The sequence below is a fragment of the Ovis aries genome, chromosome 5, assembly GCF_016772045.2.
Source record: "Ovis aries strain OAR_USU_Benz2616 breed Rambouillet chromosome 5, ARS-UI_Ramb_v3.0, whole genome shotgun sequence".
Classification (NCBI taxonomy): Eukaryota; Metazoa; Chordata; class Mammalia; order Artiodactyla; family Bovidae; genus Ovis; species Ovis aries.
In genome coordinates this window covers 29127292-29140354 of record NC_056058.1, presented here as the reverse complement: position 1 = coordinate 29140354, position 13063 = coordinate 29127292, and the positions used below count along the sequence as shown (strand labels likewise).

At 42.9% G+C, this 13063-nt stretch overlaps 1 protein-coding gene and 1 long non-coding RNA gene across 16 annotated transcripts in view; one reads left to right on the top strand and one right to left on the bottom strand.

Annotated features, from left to right (window-relative positions):
• Positions 1 to 13063, top strand: part of SNCAIP (synuclein alpha interacting protein) — a 165361-nt gene that overhangs the window by 105713 nt on the left and 46585 nt on the right. For all 15 annotated transcript variants that reach the window (XM_060415683.1, XM_042250308.2, XM_060415688.1 and 12 more), the window contains exon 4: positions 12012 to 12871. In XM_060415683.1, coding sequence (XP_060271666.1) covers positions 12012 to 12871 — 860 coding nt within the window. The remainder of the gene's footprint in view (positions 1 to 12011; positions 12872 to 13063) is intronic.
• Positions 7317 to 13063, bottom strand: part of LOC132659817 (uncharacterized) — a 31514-nt gene continuing 25767 nt past the window's right edge. The window contains exon 2 of the long non-coding RNA XR_009600678.1: positions 7317 to 12814. This is a non-coding gene — a long non-coding RNA (uncharacterized LOC132659817). The remainder of the gene's footprint in view (positions 12815 to 13063) is intronic.

Below are 13063 nucleotides of genomic sequence, written 5' to 3'. Positions count from 1 at the left end.
GGGAGGGGAAGAAATGAAGCCCAGGGTCAAGGGAAAACTGGTACAGAACCTGAGTGCTTTTGACCTTGTGCAGCCCCCAGGTGACTTTCTCCTCAGAAGTCACTCTGCCATAAGGGAGGAGGGATTTTCCCTGCCCCGCCTTCCCAATCAAGGCAATGGCATGACTGGGGAGGGGAGCATCATTACTGACTTTGGAGTTGCTCAGCATCTCAGAGAGCACCCCACTTCTGGCCAAGAGCTTATCCTTTTTCTTTGTCTCCCAATGGGCTCTTTCTTCCTATTTAAAATAAACGGATGCGCTTTGTCCACTTAGCTCCTTTGCCCTGACCCTTCCCCTAAGAAAAAAATTTGAAAGTCATGTTATAGAAACAGGATACTAGAATCTCATAGTTGAAGGATTCTCAAAGGGAGTAAAGAATCATCTACAAAAATCCAAACACTTCCACGGCACTGATTGCTCAGACCCTTGCATCTCACGGTGTGATCTGGGGCCAGAACCAACACGGTCAGCACCACCTGTAAGCCTGTTAGAAATGTAGACCAGGCCCTACTCCAGACTCCCACATCAGAATCTGCATCCTACCAAGTTCTCCAGGCCAGTCCTTCGTGCAGATGCAAGTTTGAGAAGGTGAAAGTCACTCGGTCATGTCCGACTCTTTGTGACCGGACCGCATGAACTATACAATGCATGGAATTCTCCAGGCCAGAATACTGGAGTGGGTAGCCATTGCCTTCACCAGGGGATCTTCCCAGTGATCAAACCCAGGTCTCCAGCATTGCAGATGGATTCTTTACCAGCTGAGCCGCAAGGGAAGCCCTCAAGTTTGAGAAGCACTGACTTAAGCCACCCTTACATTTCATCTGAGTCAACAACCATGAACTAGTCTCACTTCTTTCTTCACCGTCAATTCTACCATCCCACGTTTCCAAGTAGCCACAAAGATGTATTTTTAAATATAAAGTTGGACTTCCCTGGTAGATAGTGGATCAGCCTGCCAATGCAGGGGACAAGGATTCAATCCCTGGTCCAAGAAGATCCCAAATGCCACAGAGCAACTAAACCAGTGAGCTCCAACTGCCAAGCCAGTGTGCTGCTGCTGCTGCTGCTAAGTCACTTCAGTCGTGTCCGACTCTGTGCGACCCCATAGACGGCAGCCCACCAGGCTCCCCCATCCCTGGGATTCTCCAGGCAAGAACGCTGGAGTGGGGTGCCATTGCCTTCTCCAAAGCCCGTGTGCCAAGAGCTGTTGCTCCACAAGAGAAGCCACCACAATGAGAAGTCTGAGGACAGCGACGACAAAGAATAGCGCCTGTTCTAGCAAAGCAGTGAAGACCCAGCACAGCCAATATATAAATAAATAAATAAAATTATAAAAAATGTAAAACAGACCCTTTTATTCTCTGTGGAACCCCCCTAAGAATACCCCATTTCACTTAAAATATAAACCAAACTCCTTTTTGTGGTCAATAAAACCCTCAGATGAGTTGGCCCCTGACAACCTTGCCTAGCTTCATCTTTGCTCTCCTTCACCCTGGCTCACTCTGCTCTAGATATGAGAACTGTGAAACCTGCCAGATTCTGTCCTGCATCAGACATTTGAGGATGGGCTTCCTTCTGCCCAGATCTCCACAAAATCATCTTTTATCCTATATTTTCCCCTCAGGAGAAAGATGAGAATTGTAATTCTCATCTTACCTTCAAGTAATTGTCTTCTCATCCTCAGGTCTTGGCTTAGGAAGTATCATTGCCATGATGAGGCTTCTTATCTGTTCTCTGTTCCATCAGAGCAGTTTGCATTTTGTAATTTCTCATTCATCTGTGTACTTGCCTGCCTGTCGGCTTGCCCTCTGCGGACGATGATTATGTCTGTTTCATTCCCCTCTGCACCCCTAGAACCGTGCACACAGAGAACATTCAACAGATGTTTGTAGAATGAATGGACCCTGTAAGAGGCTTTCAACATTCTACCAGTTACTTTAGCACTTCTGAATAAGTATTATTCTATTCTTGTATCTCTTGCTTATACTGCAAAGAAATTGCCATCTTTAACCAGTTGAAGGAATTGGCAGCTGAATTCAGAACTAATTCTCGGTGATAAGATGACTCTAAATTTAGGCTGATGCCACTAAAGATAAACAAAGTAGGGAACTTCTTCCACTCAACTGTTCCTAAGAAAACTTGTTATTAAAAGCCATTTTACTAATGTTACTTCATAGTCAGTGGTCACCAAAATCTATAGACAGAGTGTACAGTTTGGGATTTAGACTAAAGTGAATCTGAAATGAGTACAACCAGGTTTTACTACTGGTGTCTCGGATTCCATTGCCCACATGTGACCCAAATAGAAAAAAAAAAAAAAAAAGTGAACCACATGTTTAGGGGATGCTTTTCATTTTGATAAGGCAGTTCTGTGGTATTATGGAAAGAAAGTTGAAGTCCGGGAATCTCGGTCCTTGTTGAGCCGTCAGCATAGTGTGTAATTTTCCACATAACGCCTAAAATTCTCTGAGTTCTCATTTATTTTCAAGTGAGAAGAACAGAGGCACCAAACACCCTCTGCAGTTGCTATGAAAACATCTAGTGAAATCATACACTTGCCTTGTAGTCAGAAACATAGGAGGTTTTACACCAACATATTGTGTTAGCAATTTAAAGATGGAGGACATTTTAGGAAAGTTCTAATTAAGAAACAGCATTTGGAGAGGTTTTTTATTTTCTGGTAGTTTATAACAGTGCCTGAGAAGTGTGTGCTGAGCTGCAGTAGACAGAGGGGCGCGTGGCGCTGCTCGGCTTTCTCCTGGACGAGCCTCTGTCTGCACTTAGCTACATTCCCTGTGCCTGCCCTGTTCCCTCCACAGCCTTGTAATGGAGAGCTCTGCCGGGGGCCCCATCAGCTCAGGTGGGCACACCCTAGTGAAAAAGGGGGCTGCAGGCCAGGCTGGTTCTTCCTCCCATTTCTCCACCCTTCCAGACCTTTAAGTGCTTCCCCCTCAAAATGGGACCAAAGTTCACACACTTACCACTTTTTTCTGAAAAACAGAGTTCGTTTAACGTTTAGTTTTTGAAAAGTGGGAGAACACTCTTGCATCCTAAAGATGTATACACCCTTTTCTCTTCTTGAATCTAAAGCTGTATTCCTAATGTGGGTACGTGACTTCATACAGAGAAAACTTTACTGATGGCATCCTGGGAGCCAGCCATCTGTTGGAGCTGTCGAGTAGAGGGTAGAGGATGGGGATTTTTTTCAACCCCCATCCCATGCCCTGCCCAGCCCCCTGCGCCTCTTGTTCTCTTAGCAAGGAAGGAGCAGTCTCTCGATGTTTCCTGGCCTTGACAGATCAGCACTGTAAAACATCGCCACCTTCAGTTAAAACTGGTAAGCGTGGTTCTGAACTTCACAGAAACCATGCTGAGCGAGCTCTCCCCTGTCTCCACACTTCTGTGCTTGCTGAGCCTTTGTACCATGCGTGGATGTGTATCTCTCTCTACAGCTTAGCACTGAGAGAGAAAAAAAACAGGAAACCTGGTAATGGGCCTAGAGTGGATGCTGCTGCTGCTGCTGCTGCTGCTGCTGCTGCTGCTGCTAAGTCACTTCAGTCGTGTCCAACTCTGTGCGACCCCATAGACGGCAGCCCACCAGGCTCCCCCGTCCCTGGGATTCTCCAGGCAAGAACACTGGAGTGGGTTGCCATTTCCTTCTCCAATGCATGAAAGTGAAAAGTGAAAGTGAAGTCGCTCAGTTGTGTCTGACTCTTTGCGACCCCATGGACTGCAGCCTACCAGGCTCTTCTGTCCATGGGATTTTCCAGGCAAGAGTACTGGAGTGGATACAAGAGTTAATCCACTCAAAAGGTTTTGCTGATGTCAGAGTAAAGGTCAACATGCTTTCCTGTCTGACTCCTTGAGACCCCATGGAGGCCACCAGGCAAGAATACTGGAGCGAGTTGCCATTCCCTTCTCCAAGGAATCTTCCAGACCCAGGGACCTTCCAGACCTGGGGATCAAACCTGAATCTGCTGCACTGGCAGGAGGTTCTTTACCACTAAACCACCTGGGAAGCCCTTTTAGGTAACAGAATAACTAAAACCATGTGCTTTCTTGGGAATCACCCATTGCTCTTTTATAGGAACCATACTTTTAAAAGGTCCAAAGATTTTAAGTAGTAAAAATATTATGTCCCATTTCATGATAGAACATACATCTTTGGTAAAGAAGTCTTTTCTATCCAGGTAGTAAGGGATTTTGAGTATTCCTATGAGTTTTCACCCAACAAATAGATGTGTGCAGATGGGGCACAAAGTGATGTGAGCAGGTCTTGACAGTTCAGGGTAGGGCTGAGAATTACAAAACTGGAATCTGACATTTTCTACAGCTGCTTGGTATCAGCAGCCACTTAAATTCAGGAAGTTGAGAACCAAATCAATGAATCTTTTCCATTAATATTTTAACATATCAATGTGAATAAATCTTTGGTTGATATTTTTATAAGAAAATCCTCTGTACTTTCCCCTCAGCCTCACAGCATGCTCAATAAAGGGTCTGTGGCACCAGTGAAAGGGATGAGCAGACAACTCCATGGGGATGTTCCAGAAACATGCATTCCTCACTCCCCCCAGCTCTTCCCAACATCGTGGCCTGATACAATATTCCAGATTCAGAGTTAACCCTTTCTTAGGTCAGGTTCTAGACTAGTCCCCATGGATGGTACAGAGAGCACTGTGCTGCTGCTGCTGCTGCTGCTAAGTCCCTTCAGTCGTGTCCGACTCTGTGCAACCCCATAGACAGCAGCCCACCAGGCTCTCCCGTCCCTGGGATTCTCCAGGCAAGAACACTGGAGTGGGTTGCCATTTCCTTCTCCAATGCATGAAAGTGAAAAGTGAAAGGGAAGTCGCTCAGTCGTGTCCGACTCCTAGCGACCCCATGGACTGCAGCCCACCAAGCACCTCCGTCCATGGGATTTTCCAGGCAGGAGTACTGGAGTGGGTGCCATTGCCTTCTCCGAGAGAGCACTCAGCAGGTAATCTTCAGTCAGGCTCCATATCCTCCTTTGTTTGTTGTGAGATGATGTAAGTCACCTGTCACCACTCTTTGGAACTTGAAGTGTTTTTGATAAGTGGGCCCACGATGAATTTCATTTACATTGGATTAAGGAAACTTGACTCTAGCATGGATCCTCCTGATCTTTCATTGATATCCCTCTCTTAGGTATAGAAATGGAAGGAAATGGCCTCTTGGAGAACCTCGAAGTCATGTCCTTGAAGATGCCTAGGTTTCCAGTAGCTGTAGATGTGAAGGGCATTGTTGTGTTCATGTTAAGGCAATTACAGCTAAAGCTGATTGTTTTGTTTCTCAAGGAAAATAGTATTCCTTTACCTTTTAACAATAAATAGCAAGAAAACAGTATTTTATCATAAAGATACCCCCTTTCTCTTCTTGATGTCTAAAGCTAATTTTCTACTATGGACACATAACTCCATATTTAGAAGTAAAATAGACATTTTGGGAGCCAGCACTGACGTTCAGTCTCAAAAATTGGATCCACCGTTGCAATCGCAAACTGTACATTATCTTCCTAAGAAAATACTAATTTATCAGTCCCAAGAGCCAAAGAGTTGTTCTGTGTCAGCAATCAGCTTAGCCTCATAATTATAAATTTGTGAGGATCTGTTGAAAGACATGGATCCAGAAGAATTATAGTGTTTCATAGTGAGTCACTCAGAATAAAGAGCCCTGTTATTTGTAGACATTCCATACAGTCATAGAAATTTAGAGGTGGGTCAGGTCTTAGCCATCATGTGTCTAACCCCTTTATTTTACAGATGAAGCAATTTTGGCTTAGAACTTAAGAAATACTTGAAAATAATACGTAGCACATCTTCAATAGCTTTACCAAGACTGTCTTTGAAATATTCAACACATTCAGTGTGTCCAAAATGTGGGCAAGGGTGACTCACCGTGACAAGACTCATATGTATGTAGTATATTTGCATCTTTGGTCTAGCATGTTCCTTTGTACCTTTGTCCCCCCTACCCAACGCCCTCTTTCCTCCCTTCATTCATTTATTCATTTTTTAAAAGGTTTAGTCCTTGGTCCCTATATCTGTGACATGCTGTGCTTGAGAGAGGGCTGTTATAAACAGATTGGTTCTTAACCAGTCTTTGACTTTGAGAGACTCTCAGTAGAGAAGGTGAAACAGTTGCTTAAGTGAATTGTTGAATCAGAGCTTTATAAATGCCTGACTCTCAGTATGGGCAAGTCTATCTCAGGACACTGAGAAGCAAGACAACTATCTGGGAAAGTCAGAGGAAGTGAACCAAGGAGGTAACACATGAGGGGAATCTTGGCAGATGAGCTCCCATAAAGGCAGCAAAGGCATCATGGGACAGGGGTACTCATCACAAGGAAGGAAAATGAAAAAAGGATATGGGACATCCAGAAAGGGGGAGTTTAGCGATGGAAAGGCAGAGGAAAGTTAGTGCTGTGGGAATAATGGTGCTGAGATGAGAAGATAAATTAGAAAATAAAGAATGCTCAAGAATTTAGCTACTATCCTGAAAGTAAAAGGTTCATCAAAACTTAGTTGTTCAAGTATTATTTCTGTAACATGGGTACATGTAAAGTTTTCTCTGCCATTTTTGTTTTACCTGTAAACCACTTGTATTATTATTTTAAAGCTGTTTTTCTAAGACCACTTATTTTTAGCATATTTGTTTTTAAGAGAAACTTTAGGTCTGTGTCATAAGTGGAAAATCAGTGTCATAGTAAATTCAAGGACATCATTAAAATGGGATAGAAATAAAGCGTTTCTGTGAACTCTTTGCTTATGAAAGTCTCTGAGGTGAAAGCCCACAGTCTCATTATTCTGAAAGGAGTTTGTAAGTTTGGGGGAGGAGTTAAAGTCATTGTAGCACCTGACTGAGAGTTCTTAAATTAATTAAGAAGAAGAAAGAGTTGAAAAGTGAGAAGCTTGCTTGTTCTTTAAATCATAGGTATTTAGCGTGGTTTCTGTGCACTGGGATATGCCTCCCCCATAGTGGGGGAATATTGTTTTAGGCAGTACAAGGCCACCTCAAAGTTTCTAAATTAAGAAGTGACAAAATCATTATCTGAATAGGAGATCAAAAAGGAAAACCTCAGAAGTAGACAGAACCCTGCACAGACTATGGGAAGGTCTCAGTGTGGTCTAGTCAGTGTGATAAGATGAAGCGAGGGACCAAATTAGAGAAGGATTGAGGATCGGGCCCCAGTAAGACTCGCTGCCTAAGGGGTGAGGGGCAGGGATCATAAAAGAGAAGGGTCCACACATAAGCAATATCACGTGATATTTGCCTTTCACTTGCTCTACTCAGTATGGCAGGCTCTGGGTCCATCCATGTCACTGCAGATGGAGTTATTTCATTATTTTTATGGTTGTGTAATATTCCATTGCATGTATGAACCACATCTTCTTTATCCATTCATCCATCAGTGGACATTTAGGTGGCTTCCACGTCCTGGCTATTGTAAATAGTTCGGCAGTGAACATTGGGGTACGTGTATCTTTTTGAATTATGGTTTTCTTCAGATATGTGCACAGGAGTGGGATTGCTGGATCATGAAATCTAAAAGAAAAATGGTAAAATGAACTTATTTACAAAACAGAAATAGAGTCACAGATGTAGAAAACAAACTATGGTTACCAAGAGGGAAAGGGAGGGAAGGATAGAACGGGAAATTGGGATTTGACATAAACACATGTTATATGTAAAATAGATAGCTACTAAGAACCTCTTGCATAGCACAGGGACCTCTACTTACTACTCTGCAATGACCTATATGGGAAAAATATCTAAAAAAGAGTGGATATGTGTATATGCACAACTGATTCATTTTGCTGTACAGCAGAAACTAACACAGCATTGTAAGCCAACTACACTCCAACAGAAGTTAATTTAAAAAAAGAAATAGAAAGATCAGTGATGCCTTGGAGGTGGTTTGCTTGGGAGCCAGCATACATGGTCATATGATTCAGGAATACATTTAGAGAGGATGGAATAGAGAGAGAGAGTGTGTGAATGTTGGATAAGGAAGTGGAAAGGAGAAAGCAGTCCAGTGTGGAAGGTGATAAAATCCCTGGATCAGAACATTCTACTTGTTACACATACCTGTGTGACGTGGGCTCACGTTAGATGCTTGTTGAAGACATGGTGACCTGTAGATGGTCAGCAGGCAATTGGAAATACCCTGCTGGAGATGGGAGACATTCCAAATGCCAATTAGATTAGGAGAGGGAATTATGGCCTATAAATCAGCCTCAAATGCACTTCCATTTACCTACTGACCATTTAGAAAATGTGTGCCATAATCAGGACTGGTTTTAGGTATATTTTATATGTTTCCTTTCATAAGATGTTGAAAATGAATCCACTGTACCAAAAAGTCACTGAGAACCTACTCGTATGAAGGAATTTCCTGGGTGCTTTGAGGGATAGAGAGAAATTAGACACAGACTCTATTCTTACAGAGCTTGTAAAGATCTCATAAGACAATAGATCAAATTTTCAGGGATTTAAAGTTTAACATGTGAATTGTTTATTCATGATTTCCAGGAAACAAATTGAGCCTCAAAGTCCTCCTAGTAACCATAGTTAGTCTGATCTTCGTTTCCGTGCATTATAAGAAATTTATTATGGTGTTGGCATAGAACAACAGTATAAGTGGAATTTTTGGTAGACTTATCAAATTGGAAGTGAAAATCTTGTCAGTCATTAAAGGCAATGATGTTATGCTTAAAATGCCCATTTTCCCAGCTTAGGAGAAAGAAACTAATTGAGTTTTATCTTTTGTATATAAACAAAATTTTACTTCTCAGACAAATATATGGTAATACATGAGAGCATTCTTATGAAAACTTGTCATCTAATCCATTTTTTCTAACTGGGTTTTTTTTCCAGGAAGTCAAGACAGAAACTAAAAAGCACAGATTTCACACTCAGCCTAAAAAAAAAAAAAAATCATAGGTTTGAATAAGGAGGACAACAAGCCTAATGTTGATGCCCTGTCTTCAGTTTCTAGGCTCTTCTGTGGAAAGAAGTGTTTTCATAAGATTCAGACAGAATTCATTTCCATAGAGCATTCTTAATGGCCCCTGTCAGAAGAAAGCAGCTGGGAAACATATGGTATCCATTTCCCTGTATCACTTGGAAAAAATTTCACATGTAAATAAAGCCAACATAAAAGAGTAGCCCTTTGAACCCACGACCTTATATGATACATAAATACATTGGTACAATGCTCTCGTTGTACTGGCCCACTAAGTTATGTGGCTCGAAAATTTTTTTATTACATCCTGAGATTCACATTATCAAGAAGTTCCAAAAACATGAAGGTAGTTGGCAATATATTAGCAAATGCTATCCCTAATAATAAATGTATATTTCAGAAATGTTAAGGAATATATATATATATATTCTACTATAAGCTTTTCAGATAATTGATGGATAAAATTAAAGGCATATTTACATATTATAAACTCTGTGTCCACTGTTTCTCTGCTCTTTTTAAAAAGTAAGTAACCATGTGTTTCTTGAAAGGAAGAGTTAAAGGCTTGGCGAGAATTTCTGGCAGGCATTAATTTTTTTAGCTTTATATTTTATAGGGCAAAAGGACATATAAAGGGTAGAAAGACTTTGAAATTTATAATGGACCAGTTGGAATTAGTCTTTGCCTTTGCATATTTACATTTCATGAATAACTAGAAAATCCAGCTCTCGTTGGTAATTATCGCTCCTCTGAGTTTATTAAAAGGACTTTTGTTCCCTGTGAAATTAAGCTGTGAATCCCTCAGAAGGATGCACTTTGGGCGTTTTTAAAGAAATTAGCTGTGTTGTACAGAATGAGATTCAAACTCAGATACTAGCATTTGTTAATTGTCTGCTCTGTGTCAAGAACTGTATACATATAAGAACCAGAATTAGCTAAAGGCAGAATTAGCTAAAGGCAGAGGAGCAGCAGCTTAAGAGCATCTAGATACCTCCCTTCCCTTCTGGAGTATTCTCAGTTAACACCTGTTTCTTATTAGACAGAATCCTGGCCTCACTCCACAGCTGACAGTGTTCTCGTAGGTTCCTGAAAGTCCTCAGAGAAGGATTGCTTTGTGCAGACCCTCTGAGACCACAAGCAAAGTTGTGGTCCACTTGAGGGGAAAACTCACCCACCAATAGGTATCTAGCATTCAGGCTTAGAACGCTCACTCTCATTCTGTTTTGACTCCAAAACTTACCAGAGTCCTTTGAGAACACATTGTAGTAGGAAGAAGAATGGCCAGGTCTAAATTTGGGGAACTTTAAATCATTTGTATGCTACTTTCACCCCAAGAGTCAGTGATAGCAGTGGCTATTGCAGAAGTTACAGTCCCGAATATATGCTCCTCTCAGGTTCCTTTAGTTTTTGGTTGTGCTCTGTGTGTGTGTGTGTGTGTGTGTGTGTGTGTGTGTGTGTGTGTGTGTGAGTGTGTGTACTCAGTCACTCTGTCGTGTCCAACTCTTTGAGACCCCATGGACTGTAGCCCACCAGGCTCCTCTGTCCATGGGATTCTCCGGCAAGAATACTGGACTGGGTTGTCATTTCTCCCACCCAGGGAATCTTCTCAACCCAGGAATCGAACCCCCATCCCTTGCGTCTCCTCTGTTGACAGGTGGAATTCTTTACCACCACACCACCTGGGAAGCCCATTTTTGGGTTGTGCTCGCTGGCAAAGAACAGACACACACAGGTGCTTTGGTTGAAACACTTCCCACCCACTGCCATTCTAGAAGAGACAGAGATGGGAGATGCCGAGTGGGAAGGATATCCTGAAACCTCACCCCTTTGGTGGAGGATATAAACTAAGTGGGAAAGGAGTAAGCGTCCATAAATCAGTGGCCTGCAAGTTACCAGGGTGCAGGGTCATCTGTCTAGTCAGAGGACTGTCCCAGAGAGGAAGCTGTATCATCGAGGCCAAGGGAGGAGGCCATTGCTCGGTCAGCCTCTGAGGGGAGGCAGGGGCAGCTGGTCATATGAGGCTCCCTGTGGAAGGAGGTGGTGCTTATCTTTCACCTCTGATGTGTTGCTGTTTCACTTGACACGTCATCCCAACCAGACACTCAAACACAGACTATACAATCTTTATCTAAACTTTGCACAGAAATGAGAAGGGGGGAAAAAATACTAGCCTGCTTCACCCTCCCTTTGCAACTTCCTCCTGTCATTTCCAGCTTTCCAAATGACGGAGGGCAGCAATGACTTTAAAAGAGCATGTTCCCTTGTGGCGTGGCAGTGTGTTATGTTGCTGGTCATATGCCAGAAAGCACTGTCAAATGCTCATGAGCTGTGGTTGACTTGGATACTAATCAGTCTAGGGTGGGATGAACTCCACTGTGCCTTATCTCCCGCAGTCCAACCAGTCCTGACCATTCCATGCCTTCCTGTTCTTTCCCTGATCCATCTAACAGATCACCTAGTGAATCACTCAATAGTTCTCAGTTGAAGTTTGCCCAATATTAAATCATTTACCTCTTCTTTCTCTAAGACTTCATGAGCTCTAAAGGTTTTCCTATGTGTGTGTGCACAAATGCAGGTACATACCTTCTCTCCCTGAATTAGTTTGGAAGTTTATTAAATGCAAAGGATCCTATCCTCCAATTCTGTTTTTCAGAGTGGTGACAAGTATCAACATACTGTTAGGGAGGTGCAACCACTCAGGGAATAAAACAGAGTATCTGTCTGGGTTTGTATTCTTCTGCTGTTTGCTTCTACTATTATTATTATGTGAATTAATTCTGAGCCAATGTGTGGTAACTTTCTTTTAGCATTCACTGATTTTCAAGGGTAAGTACAAACTGTTTTATGGTCTACATTCTCTCTTAAATTGTTCCTTAATACCCAGACTTCCTTTGAGCACAACTTGAGTAGATCATGTCTGCCTACATGGCCATGCTGTTTTCAGTGTTTCAATTTAATAGTCTCCTCTCTTAATTTATTTTAAAACAGTGTCTAGCTCTGGCTGGAATTGTGGTGTCTCAACTCTTATTACAAACACGCAGAAGCCCACAGGAATCGCCGATGTGTATAGTAAGTTCCGCCCAGTGAAAAGAGTGTCCCCATTGAAACACCAGCCAGAGACTCTGGAGAACAATGAAAGTGATGACCAAAAGGCAGAGTACCAGAAAGGGGGCGATCCTGACCCAGGCCCCCAGCCCGAGGAGCTCGGCCCCAGAGCTGTGGAGGGCAGCCCCCAGAGGAAGAGCGCGGAACCCAGCACCCTGCTGGGGGAGCTGGAACATTATGACCTCGACATGGATGAGATTCTCGACGTGCCTTACATCAAATCCAGTCAGCAGCTGGCCTCTTTCACCAAGGCAACTTCGGAAAAAAGAATTTTGGGTTTATGCACAAGCATCAATGGCCTTTCCGGCAAAGCTTGCCCTACCGGAAATGCCGAGAGCTCCCCGTCTAACATGACACCATTTTGTGTTCTTTCTCCTGTGAAAAGCCCTCACTTGAGAAAAGCGTCCTCTGTCCAGGACCAGCAGAAGCTCTCCCCTGAAGAATCAGAGAGTTCTCCTCCTCCCGTTAAATGTGGCTCTGCTTATGAGCCTGAAAACCAGGGTAAGGACGTCCTACACAAGACCTTCAGTGATCCTCACAGTCGGAAAGTTGACAAGGCGATGGCACCAGACTGCCAGCTCAGGGCCTTCCATCTGCAGTCCTCGGCAACAGACCCCAAACTTGAGGAGCAGATCGGTGGCATGAACTGGACCAGCTCCCAGGGGCCCGAAGAAAGGAGCGAGCACCTGAAAAAAGTAAAAAGCGTCTTGAACATTGTTAGAGAAGGGCAGATATCTCTCCTGGTGAGTATGAACTAATTCATTACACACACTAACCATCTAGATCTCCAGCTTTATCAACTCCGTTCACCAGTAACAGAATGATAATGCTTTTGTTCCAATTTTTGTTTAATCTCTGCTCACGGCTTTAGTTGGGCAATGTGACTTTGGAGTTTTAAAATTAAAAGTTAGGTGGTTAATGTAAGGAAAAACAAA